General features: G+C 42.9%; 1 protein-coding gene across 1 annotated transcript in view; it reads left to right on the plus strand.

The window, feature by feature from the left end:
• TMEM131 (transmembrane protein 131) overlaps positions 1-13238 on the plus strand; it is a 178074-nt gene that overhangs the window by 111693 nt on the left and 53143 nt on the right. Inside the window, exons 27-32 of the mRNA XM_015570023.1 lie at positions 4554-4705; positions 5149-5291; positions 5720-5906; positions 6959-7144; positions 8173-8331; positions 8931-9511. Coding sequence (XP_015425509.1) covers positions 4554-4705; positions 5149-5291; positions 5720-5906; positions 6959-7144; positions 8173-8331; positions 8931-9511 — 1408 coding nt within the window. The remainder of the gene's footprint in view (positions 1-4553; positions 4706-5148; positions 5292-5719; positions 5907-6958; positions 7145-8172; positions 8332-8930; positions 9512-13238) is intronic.

The following is a 13238-nucleotide window of genomic DNA, read 5'->3' on the forward strand; positions in this document are numbered from 1 at the left end:
TGGGCACATGCCAAGTGTCTGTGAGAATCAGCTGTGTCTGCAGTGAGAGAACTACTGTCCTCTAGGGAGGTGCTAATCTCGCCTTTGCCTGAGGCTATACGGCAAAAGCCTCTGTGCCGGGCCTGGGCGGGGAGAGTCCCACGGGATCAACAGGGCGGGCTGGAGAGAGAGAGCAGTTATGGCGGCGCTCAGTCCTGTCCCGGGGGCTCTGCCTCTCTGAGTCCCAGCAACCGCTGCAAACCTCGGAGAGAAAGCTGCACTCGCTCTGACCGAGGCCAGACAGTCCCTCTTCTCCCGTTTGAGTCTGTGCCCCTAAAGACTCGCCCGGATCTGGAGCTCAGAGTCTGCGACTCCCTCCCGATTGAAAACAACAACCGCGCCCTCCACGCTGCCAGCCCGCTCCGCGCAATCCGCACCTCAGAATTTGACTTCAGTACTGCGCCTCCTCTGAGTGTCCGTATGCGTTACTCTTTCCTCCTAGTTGTAGGACTTCCACTCAGCCAGTGTTCCTGTGGTTCTGGATGGTGTCCGTTCCGTCTTTTAGTTTCACTTTTGAAATGGTTGTTCAAGGCAGCAAACTCCAGCGTTAACCTATGCTGCCATCTTGGTTCTCTGTTTGGGTTTTTTTTTAATGTTTTTATTGATATTTAGAGAGAGAAGAAGAAAGAGGGATATAGAGATAGAAACATTGATGAGAGAGAAACATCAATCAGCTGCCTCTTGCACGCCCCCACTGGGGATCAAGCCCACAACCTGGGCATGTGCCCTGACCAGGAATTGAACCATGACCTCCTGGTTCATAGGTCAACATTCCATCACTGAGCCACATTGGCTAAGCTCCATGTTGTTGTTGTTTTTTATCAGCCTTCTTCACTGTCCAACTTTCACATCAGTACATAGTTATTGGGAATATGAGGGCTCTAATGGCGCATCTTTGCTCTTGGTAATCTGATGCTTCCATTGCTGCCCTCTGAGTCTCAGCCTTCTCTTGATTTCTTGGATGCAGTCTCTATCTTAGTTGATGACTGAACCAGCAAAATCTTTGAACAATTTCATTGTCTACATTAAAGTTGTATATTTCTTCTGTAGTTATCATTCTTGTCTTCTTGATGTACAAATGTAGTCCTGTTGGCACTATCTTCTTTCACTTTCATCGAAAGTTGTTTCAAATCGTTACTACTTTCTGCCAGTAAGTTGGTATTATATGCATATCTTATCATTCCTCCCACTGATTTTCACTCCTCCTTCCTCTGAGTATAGTCCAGTTTTTCGTGTGATATGTTCTGCATGCAGATTAAACAAAAAGAGCAATAAAGTGCACCCTTGTCTGACACCTTTGCCTCTAGGAAACCATTGTTTCTTTATATTCTGTCCTTAACAGTGGCTCCCTGTTCACAATACAGGTTTATGCATCAGGACAGTGAGGTATATGCTAATACATAATATACTTTATTAAACTTCAAAATATTGTGCCTGGTCATTTAAATGTTTATTTTGGATAATTGCTAATAAAATTCTAAGCTCCATGAGTGCCAGACCCATGGCTGGCTGTATTTATACTTTAGCACAATAGTATGCATAGTTTTCAATCAATCTTGAATTAATAAATTTTTACATAAACTGTTTTGTTCCAGGACCAAAACATTCTCTGTCATACAGGTCAGGATACACAGCCACTAATCACTCATGTTGTAAGACCTTAGTGTACAGGGTATATATCAGTCAGGAGATCAGCATTTGGAGCTAAAGCCTTCTGCAAACTGCGAAGTCTCAAGGCCTCCATGCCTTTCATCCTGCCCTACCACATACCACATCCATCCCTAAACATCCTGTTCATGGCGCCCTGCTGGCTGGGAAGCCTTCACTTTTGAAGCTGTCCTGATTCTCCCTAACTCTTCTCTTAACACCCATGCTAACTTTACTTTTTGATCTCTTCTTGTTTCCAAAATCTGCTCATATCCTGAAATTTTATCGTTGGCAATAAATACTTCAGTTGTTTTCCCTGAAGGGACAAAGGCACTGCATTTTCGTGAAAATGTCTACCAAACACCCCATCTGAATAACCATAGTTCGCTTGTCAAGTCATTTTCTCAAAATTAAATGGTGTTCCATGAGAAAAGCAGTGAGTTCAGTTTACATCTTAAACACTAGCTTTTCAAGACAATGGAGAGCCTCATGCAGCAATTGTACTTTATACAAACTTCTCGTTTTATCCCCCAGAATATTACAAAGACATGTGTCCAGGGTTGAGATTTAATAAGATTGATATTTATTATTGTTGAATCCAGAACTTGCTTCTCTCTCTTTTTTCTTTTCTAATATATTTTTATTGATTTCAGAGAGGAAGAGAGAGGGAGAAAGAGATAGAAACATCAATAATGAGAGAGAATCATTGATTGGCTGCCTCCTGCATACCCCCCACCGGGGATAAAGCCCGCAACCTGGGCATGTGCCCTTGACCGGAATCGAACCTGGGACCATTCAGTCCTCAGGCTGATGCTCTATCCACTGAACCATACCGGTGAGGGCAAGAACTTGCTTCTCTTAACTACAAGTGCACACAGGGAAGAAGACTGGCTTCTCAGAAAGTTTGATATTACTGCCTTGCCTTGTGCGAAAGGGTCAGCAGGTTTACCCACCATTGCTTTTGCTGACTTATCAGTACAGATGTGAAAACACTGGAAAAGTCTGCTAGTTCTGCCAGTATTAGGGAAATAGTTCAGACACTGGATACCCTGAAAGATCTCTGAGCATCCCAAGGGTCAGTGATGTCACTGTGAAAACCATGAAGTGGGGCCTTGACTTACAAGTTTAATTCGTTCCGAGACCGAGCTCGTTAAGGAGCTCGTTAACTCAAATTACTCTGTCAACTCAATGCAAAAAATCGGCGGAGAGACAGCTGGTATCTCAAAAAACTCCTTAGTTGGGACACTCGTAAGTCAAGGCCCCACTGTACTACATAATGATAGAGAATGTTAGAGGCCCTTAACGCTGTCTCTGAGGCATCACAACATCCTCAGGTTTTCCCAAGTCCTCAAAGTTTATATTAGCTAATGTTTGTTGGGAATATATCCTATATAATAAAAAGCTAATATACTAATTAGACCGAACAGTAGAACGACTGTCTGGACAACCTTCTGGACCAGTGGTTCTCAACTTTCCTAATACCGCGACCCTTTAATACAGTTCCTCATGTTGTGATGACCCCCGACCATAAAATTATTTTTGTTGCTACTTCATAACTGTAATTTTGCTACTGTTATGCTACTGTAAATATCTGATATGCAGGATGTATTTTCATTGTTACAAATTGAACATAATTAAAGCACAATGATTAATCACAAAAACAATATGTAATTATATACTCGATATGTATTTTCCGATGGTCTTAGGCAACCCCTGTGAAAGGATTGTTCGACCCCCAAAGGGGTCGCGACCCACAGGTTGAGAATCACTGTTCACCCCTTGCACAAATTTTGTGCATCGGTGAATAATATAAAATGTATAATATAAAATGTGTCCATCAATTACCCAGAAGAGTTTATTTAAAAGGAACTTATTTGTTTACCAACCATTCAGGGCACTCAGAATATTCTGTTGTCTAAGTAGACATTAATGGAAAAGAATGTTAGACACGGGAAAAAATTAGCCTCTGATGCAAGAGTTAAAAAGTAGTGTGCTGCATTAAGTCATTGACTCTAAGTTATGTCTGAGGAATCCTGCCAATGCGAGTAGGTGGATCTGTATGTATTAATCCTAACTGCCAAGTAGAGTAGAAAAATCCTACAAAACTCACTTTCCTTTCACACAGTAGCAGAGCCATGAAACTCACGAACCCTTCCTACAGAAAGCTTAAACTTAATGTTGCTTAAACGTCAGAGCAGAATATTCTGAAATGTGAACTATGATTTTTTTAATAATCTGTAACTGGCTGTCATGAAGTCATATTTTGATTATTAAACTAAGCTATTCTTTAAACTTAAATCATCAAGTGTTTATGAAACAGTAATTATGTGCTTATATTAGCTTTCAGAATAAAAGTCAGTGATTAACATGAATTGGAAATATTTTTACAAATAAAATATAGGATGCAACCATAAGACCCTTCAGCTGACACCCTTCAGAGGGAGGACAGGCCAGCAGGGATGGCAGGCGGGGGTGGCGGCAGCAGGACCTGCAGTGCTCGTGTTGGTTACACAGCTGCTTGCTTGCTTTTAAAACACTGAGTTATTTATTTTAGGTTTGTGTAGTTTTCTGCATGTGTGTTATATTTCAAAATTAAAAGATCTCTATATAAAAACGCCTAGTACAAACATGAAGAGTTTGGACACCTGTCCCTGTCAGTGTCCTGGGGAACAAAGCCCATTTGGGGGCTGAATGCACTGGCTGCCCAGCTCTGCTTATCAGCTAACCAGTGTTTAAATTGTGACAGATAATGTTTACATATTTAATCAATTCAAGAAGCTGGTAATACTGATACTGGGCTGTAGATGGGGTAAAGGAAAAAACATTTTTCCAGAGACTTGATTAATGACTGCCATTTGTTACCCAAGGCTCATCCACTGCAGAGTTCAGCTGGGTTCACAGAGGGCCTCTCTCGACATTTCATCTTGAACCTCATTTTAAAACCTGGAGAGAAGAGGTCTGTCAAAGTAAAGTTTACTCCCATTCACAACAGAACTGTTTCCTCACTGATCATAATCAGGTACGGCCTGGGATGTGAGTGCGCTGTGATTTTTAGCACTTCTGTAGAAGTTGTTACTTGATTTGTGTCCATATGAGTTTGCATATTTATTTATGGATATGTTTTTTGGCTTTGTCCAAGACACACAACGGCTGATGAAAGTTGCTTTGTGATTGTGTTCGTAGCTAAAGACCTGAATTGTGCTTACTGTGCATGTATGGCTTTTAAAAATAAAAAAACCCTTGCTTTTCTTTGTGGAAATATTTTTTAATTCTTAAAGTATAAATGTCTCACTCTTAAATTTACTATATTAATTTCCACATGGTGGTTTATAAAATAATAGTAAAAATTATGGATCAAAATATTGTGCGAATATAATAGGAGAAAAATCTGTAGTTCTTTACTTGATCTTAGCCAGACGGCCAAGAAGTGATGAAAAATCTGTAATTCTTGTTCTTGCATAGAAATAACCTGACCGTGATGGATGCTCTGATGGTCCAAGGACAAGGAACAACCGAGAACTTGAGGGTGGCAGGCAAGCTTCCTGGTCCAGGGAGTTCTTTACGCTTTAAAATCACAGAAGCATTATTAAAAGACTGTACAGATAGTGAGTATTGCTAACAGGTCCCGGGCACAAATTTCAGCATTTGCTTTCAACAGTAAATAAGTCCAAAAACAAGAACAGTATTTCTGTCGGTGCACATGTGCATATTAGTGATGAATACTTCAGATTTTTAAGAAAACATCCTGACTTGCTTTCAGGGTTGTTTGATTTGGATCTTGAAAGATTTAAAGTACCAATATTCATTTCATGCCTTGGATGACTTACTCTGATGTAAAAGATAAGCATGATCAAACTTTGGCATCTGAAAGGGCCTGTGAGTGGAGAACTTCCTGCGGAGTCTGGGAAAGCTGGGCTCCGGCACGAGGAAGTGCTTCCTGGGCACCAGACCTGTCCGGGGAACTTGCTCATCGTTTGGGCCTGGAGAACGTGGCTGCAAGAGTTACACTCACTCCCTGTGTTTCTCCCCTTAGGTTTGAAGCTGAGAGAACCGAATTTCACATTGAAAAGAACATTCAAAGTAGAGAATACAGGACAACTTCAAATGAACATAGAAACCATTGAAGTCAGTGGGTACCCATGTGAGGGATATGGCTTTAAAGTCGTTAATTGTCAAGAGTTTGCACTAAGCGCCAATGCCTCTAAAGACATAATTATATTGTAAGTATTTTCTGATAAGGTATAATGAGTCAGTAGCTTCTCATTAACTTTTTATACTAGAGTTATTCACACTTGGTGCAAATATGTTTTCATACTTACAAAAAAGGGTCTTTATCAACAAATATATTTACTTGGTGTTTCTTGTTCTGTTTTTCACTTAATCTTTGTTTAAGTTATTTTTTGATAGCTTGGTTTCAAAATTGTGAAACTTCTAACCCCAGAGTGGATGACATAGTCTTAGAAACCAGTTTCAAAATTATTTTCTGGCTTGTGTTAAAGCAGAAGGTGTTGGTGGCCTCAGCAACAAAGCAGACACGTCATACATGCCGTTTTCCATGTTGTACCATGTACGAACATGTGGGATTTTTGTCAAGACAGTTTCAATTCCTGTGTTGGTGATGGTTGCAGCGTATTTTAACTAATTGATAAGTTGTCATGTTGTAAAGTTTATGTAATAAAATATAACCTGTCGCCTTAATTGAATGACAATGTCATGATCTTGAGTGGACATTGTCTTAACAGGGAACTGCATTCATCACTCTGAGTAGAGCACAGTGCTTGGCACCAACAGGTCCAGTGAGGAATAGCACACCTTTCCTCAGGTGCACATCGTCTGGTTGGGGAACATACAGTTAACAAAAATAAAAATACAATAATTGGGCAGAAAGCCAGACTGCAGGAGACAAAGAAAAGATCACTGGGGCTTGGACAGCATTTTTTTAAAGCATCGTTGGGAATGTATCCTGGGAAAACTGTGGATTTAGAGAAAGAAGAAGGGAAGGGAAGGAAGCTCAGAAACTACTTTCTGAATTAATAATTACAGGAGCAGGTTGTTACTGTTTTTATGTTATTTCTCCTTATCCACAGAATATAGTTGTTATTGTTATTAAACTCATGGGAAACTTTCTCCATCTTAAAATAAGGAAGGTGAATAAAAGTGTTACACTGAAATTCTGTGTTATATTTCAAAGGCGTATGGGACTGGTAGTATAATTAAACTGCTTGCAATATATTTATAAAATTTGATCTTAACTGCCATTATTCTGTTTTAGGTTTACTCCTGATTTCACAGCATCTAGGGTTATTCGTGAACTGAAGTTTATAACAGCCAGTGGCTCTGAATTTGTGTTTATATTGAATGCATCTCTTCCGTACCATATGTTAGCAACCTGTGCAGAAGCCCTGCCCAGACCCAACTGGGAGCTGGCTCTGTATATCATCATCTCAGGAATAATGAGGTACTTGTCTTCTTTCCAGGTTGGTATTCAGCATCACTGGGCATTGTTCGAGTGCCCACTGTGTGCCAGTTGTGTTCTGAGTGTCAGGGGTCCTCCATGGACAGACAGGTCCAGCTTACGTACCTGCTAACACAGTCCAGCTTATATATCTGCTCCACGTCTAGCAGAAGCAGTCAAAACTGAGCATTTTTTTGGTAGCATATACCATAAACAACAGTCTGTCTGACTTTGCAATTCACTATATAAATTAAGTGCATGTTAATTTCTTAAAGGAAAAAAACACTCCTAATTTATCAGTTATGTGACTTGGGCATATGTGACTTACCCTACAGTGTATTCTTCTGGAGTCTCACCTAAGCAACAGAAAACTGATTAGAAATGTTTTTAAATCCTTAGCATTCTTTTTTTCCCCCAGTATATTTCTTTATGTGTTTTAAGAATCAGATATAGTCTAACCCACATATCCTTTAAGGGAATAGAGTTGACCTAGAGTTAAAACTAAAAGAAAAGATAAAAGCTGCTTTTGGTAAAAGGAAAGTATCCTTTAGTGACTGTTCTGATACAAAGAATTACTTCCCCCTTATAAGCCTTGTGTAAATTGGCATTCTATAAAAATTTGGTACACAAACTTTTATCCATAGTGCTTTGTTTTTTGACTGGCCCATTAAAAACTTTCATAGGCATCTTTGTCTTTTATATGATACTAGAGGCCCAGTGCACGAAATTCATGCACAGGTAGGGTCCCTATGCCTGGCTGGCTATCAGGGCTGATTGGGGCCTTTTGGCTGCTGGCCAGGGCCTTCCTTCCCCTGGCTGCCAGTTGCTGGCTGGGGCCTTCCTTTGTTCTGTGCCACCCCTTAGTGGTCAGGCAACATCATAGCAAGCTGTTGAACTCCCAAGGGGACAATGTGCATATTAGCCTTTTATTATATAGGATTGTACTTTGCCAAGAAATTCTGCCTTTAATGTCAAATTGGGTTACTCTTGCACTAACACATGAACCCAATCCTCCCTCTCTGTCCCCGCAGTGCCCTGTTTCTTTTGGTCATTGGAACGGCCTATTTAGAAGCTCAAGGAATTTGGGAGCCATTTCGAAGACGGCTGTCCTTTGAGGCCTCAAACCCACCCTTTGATGTGGGAAGACCATTTGATCTCAGGAGAATCATTGGTATTTCATCTGAAGGAAAGTATGTTCACAGGCTGGAAATAAATTCTCTAGAATGTATAGCTTTGGCTGATGTAATTAAATGAAAAATGCCTTTTTACTTTTACCCAGAGCAGAGGGGATCTTAATTCTAATTACTTAATAATATGCTGCATGTAGCTCTCAGTTACTAAGAACTCATAGCAAGTAATCATATTTTCATTATATTGGTGAAGGTTAAAATATTCTTAGACCCTGACTTGATTTCTAAATTTTTGCTAGAACAGACCATATAGAGTTGTGAAAAGTATTCCTATTCTTTTTTTTTCCCATTGATTTTTAGACAGAGTAGAAGGGAGGGGAGGGACAGAGAGAGACACATCGATTGGTTGCTTCCAGTACCATACGTGGATCAAGCCTGCAACCGAGGTGCGTGCCCTTGACTGGAATTGAGCCTGGGGCCCTTCAGTCCGCAGGTCAGCGCTTTATCCACTGAGCCAAACCAGCTAGGACGAGTATCCCTATTTCTTGTTGTTTTTAGAGTATTTATACTGTGGTGACTTTACTGATTAAATAAATATTATTTTTAATCTAAGAATTTGTAGGTTGCTATTTACTAACTGCAGTTCATCCTTTTTTCAGCTTGAACACACTCAGCTGTGACCCCAGTCATAGTCGGGGGTTCTGTGGCCCAGGGGGCTCGTCATCACGACCTGGTGCAGGAAGTCATAAGCAGTGTGGTCCGTCAGTCCATCCACACAGCAGTCACAGCAATAGAAACTCAGCTGACATGAACAATGTCAGAGCCAAAAACAGCACCAGTACCTCTAGCAGGACTTCTGCACAGTCTGCTAGCAAAGCAGGCACCCTGGTCCTTGACTCGAACACAGTGGCCCAGGGTCACGCAGCAGGCAGAAAGTCCAAAGGAGCAAAACAGAGCCAGCACAGCAGCCAGCACCATGTCCATGGCACGCTGGAGCAGCACTCTCCCCCTCCACCACCACCAGTGCCTCAGCACCAGGAGCCACAGTCTGGAAGGCTGTCACCCACCCCCCTCGTGCATTCGTCCCACCCAGAACATGCCAGCAGCACAAGGCACAGCTCAGAGGACTCAGACATCACCAGTCTCATAGAAGCCATGGACAAAGACTTCGACCACCATGACTCCCCAGCCCTAGACGTGTTTACAGAGCAGCCACCATCACCACTGTCAAAAAGCAAAGGTAAGCACTGTTCTCACTCTGGGAACAGCACACCATGTGAGGGGGAAGCCAATGCATGTCTCAGGAGCTATTGTGGTCAGAGTTGTGACTCACAACTAATTCAGTAGGTGCTCAGATATTTCTCCAACATTGGATATCAGCTCTTCCTTGTCAAAATGCAAATAGAGGTAGCCATTTGTCATAAAAGATACTTGTGTTTCTTAGATTACTGGCCAAATTGAGAAATTTATTAGACATCTACTGTTTTCCTTTTAGCTGCCTGTGTTATTATGATAGATTGAGTTTGTTTTCAATTATTAAAATAATTTTAAGACAATGCTAAAATGGAGATCATTTTAACTCAAAAATAGTATTTCTGTACAGCCTGCTCTTTAGAGCAGGGGTTGGCAAACTACAGCTGGTGAGCCAAATCACTACCTATTTTGTAAAATAAGTTTGTTTTTTGTTTTGTTTTATTATTGATTTTTTTTTTTTTTACAGAGAGGAAGGGAGGGGATACAGAGTTAGACACATCAATGAGAGAGAAACATCGATCAGCTGCCTCCTGCACACACCCCCCACCGGGAATATGCCCACAACCAAGGTACATGCCCTTGATCGGAATCGAACCTGGGACCCTTCAGTCCACAGGCCGACGCTCTATCCACTGAGCCAAACAAGTCAGGGCTGTAAAATAAGTTTTATTGGCACATAGCCATACCCGTTCGTTTATATATTGTCTTTGGCTGCTTTTGTGCTGCAACAACAGAGTTGAGTAGCTGCAACAGAAGCCATAGGCTCCACAAACCTGAAACTATTTACTGTATTGCCCTTTCAGAAAAGTTTGCTGACCCCTGCTTTGGAGTTCTGCGTACTCTGTTAGTTATCTTTTGCATGGTAACAGAGGATTCTCTCATAGTTCCTATGGATCAGGCATCGGGGTGCAGCTCAACTGGGTTCTCCAGCTCTCACAGAGCCACAGTCAAGGTGTTGGCCAGGACTGAAGTCATCATAAGATTCAGCTGAAGGTGGATCTGCTTCCGAGCTCATTCAGGTGGTTGATGGCAGGATTCATTTCTTCACAGCCTGTTGGACTGTGGGTCTCAGTTCCTTAATGGATGTGGCCAGCAGCCTGCCATGGGTCCTCTCCTTAGAGCAGCTCAAAACAGTTGGCTTCCCCAGAGCAAGCAAGCAAGAAGGAAAGAGAGAAAATAAGCTGGCAGGACAGAAGTCTGTATCTTGTGACCTACTCTTGGAAGTGACATCCCATCACTTCTGCAGTACTCTGGTCATTAGCAGCGTGGTCCAGCCCACAGTTCAGGAGAGAGAATTCCATAAGAACACATATACCAGGAAGTGGGGTCCCTGGGAGCCATCTTAGAAGTCTGCATGTCGGGGAGAAACTAAGATGGCGGCAGAGATAAACACCGGGAAATTAATGCCGCACACAACAATTGATTAATACCTCAGAGAAACAATACGGACTTCATCCAGAACCACAGGAAGCCTGGCTGACTGTAAACTCTACAACTAGAAGGAAGGAATAAGCTGGAGGACAGAAGTCTGTATCTTGTGACCTACTCTTGGAAGTGACATCCCATCACTTCTGCAGTACTCTGGTCATTAGCAGCGTGGTCCAGCCCACAGTTCAGGAGAGAGAATTCCATAAGAACACATATACCAGGAAGTGGGGTCCCTGGGAGCCATCTTAGAAGTCTGCATGTCACAAATACATACACAGGTAGGCTAATAGGTAACTTCCAAAATAAATGGCCTAGCTGTACTTATATTAATCCTTTATATCCTGAACTCTTTTGCATCTTCCTTTCCTTTCCTATGGCAGCCATTCCAATGCACATTACTCCTAGCCTATTTAAGTACCTCCCTCACTAATGTACCAAGGAGGTTTGCCTTTGGTTTACATAGGGAATAGGAAACTCATAGCCCTAAGAAACCTGACATCCCCACAGTCCAGGAGTTTTCTTACAGAGAATTTCTTATCACAGTGATGTGGAGTCCTCTTAGAAGTGCATGCATTTAGGACATCAGAATTACAACTAAACTATAGAATAACCATCACTCAGAACTGCCTGAAATATAGCTGAAATGAAAGTCCTACAACCAACAATACAGAAAAGAAGCCACATAAAGACTGCTAGCAGGGGCAGAGACAGTGAATGAGTTAGTCCCACACCCACATATGATAGATAAAAATCGGGAGGGATATCTCGGCAGTGGAGCTCCCCTGAGGAGTGAGGAGTCCCAGCCCAGGGTTCCAGAGCCAGAGAGAGAAGTCCCTATAACTTCTGGCTTTAAAACCCAGCAGGGATTGTGAGACAGAGGGCTGCTGGAGTCCCAAACAGTTCCTCTTAAAGGGCCCATGCACGGACTTACTCAGACTCACTCTGTCTAAGCTCCAGCACTGGAGCAGCAGGTCAAAAAGCACCAAAGCTACAGAGGGAGGAACTGAATTGTCCTGCATCAGAGAGAGAACTGGAGGGGCAGCTTTCTCCCAGAGAGAAGTACTGGCATAAGCCGTTGTTCCTTCTCTGGTCCCTCCCCACCACAGAGACAGCAGGCAGGTGCCATATCTGAGTCTTCATTAACCTAGCTAACATTGTTCAGCCCACCCTGTTGATTCCCTGAGACCCCACTCCACCAACTTGCAGGCCTATCCAAGCTGTTTCCAGTAGTTTTCTATACAAATGACCTGTCTTGGCTCATGCCTCAGACTTTCCTAAAATCGCTCAAACAAGCAGCATCTGAGGTTGTTGTGCCCCATAACTCTCACTAAGTGGCCCCAGGTTTGGCATTAGCAGTAGCCTTGGTAACCAGGTGGCCTCTCCTGGGTACTTCTAGTAGCAGTACCATCTGCACAATGCTGTATAGATCATTCCTGGAGACCCTGGACAGAACACAGGCAGCAGTTGACCTTGGACTACACCTCCCAGGAGGCCCAGAGCCAATACACGCAGTGGACAGCTTCAGATCATGTCTATGGCCCACCCAACCACCTCCACAAGTAACACACTCATGAGGCAAACTCAGAGGGCACCAGAGCCCTGCTGAAGTAAGTCTTGTGCCATGGGTGGGCCCTGCACAGCTAATCCTCCACCATGGTTCCAGCCAGTCCTTGAAGTTGATCAGCATGAGGGTAAATTCCTCCTTTTGAGGTGCCAACAGCAATCAAGGCTCAACTACAACAGGAGGGTGTACAAAGCCCACATGGAGGGTGATATACCCAGAGAGCCCAGCCCTGGAGAATGGGAAGGCTGTGCCACCGGACCCTATAGGACAGCAGTCACCAACCGGTGGTCTGTGGACCACTGGTGGTCCTTGATGTCCGAAAGGTTGGTGACCGCTGGTTTAAGGAAATCTTTGGAGCACCGGTTGCCAACTGGTAGTCCACAGACCACTGGTGGTCCATGAGGTCTGAAAGGTTGGCGACCGCTGCTATAGGATACTTACTATATTAGGCCACTATATGAAGCCTGGGAGATATAGTAGTTCTACCTAATATATAGAAACAAACTCAGGAAAGTAGCCAAAATGAGGAGACAGCCGAAACCGGTTTGGCTCAGTGGATAGAGCGTCGGCCTGCGGACTGAAAGGTCCCAGGTTCGATTCCGGTCAAGGGCATGTACATGGGTTGCGGGCACATCCCCAGTGGGGAGTGTGCAGGAGGCAGCTGATCGATGTTTCTCTCTCATCGATGTTTCTAACTCTCTATCTCTCTCCCTTCCTCTCT

This window comes from Myotis davidii, unplaced genomic scaffold (assembly GCF_000327345.1).
Source record: "Myotis davidii unplaced genomic scaffold, ASM32734v1 scaffold1065, whole genome shotgun sequence".
NCBI lineage: Eukaryota > Metazoa > Chordata > Mammalia > Chiroptera > Vespertilionidae > Myotis > Myotis davidii.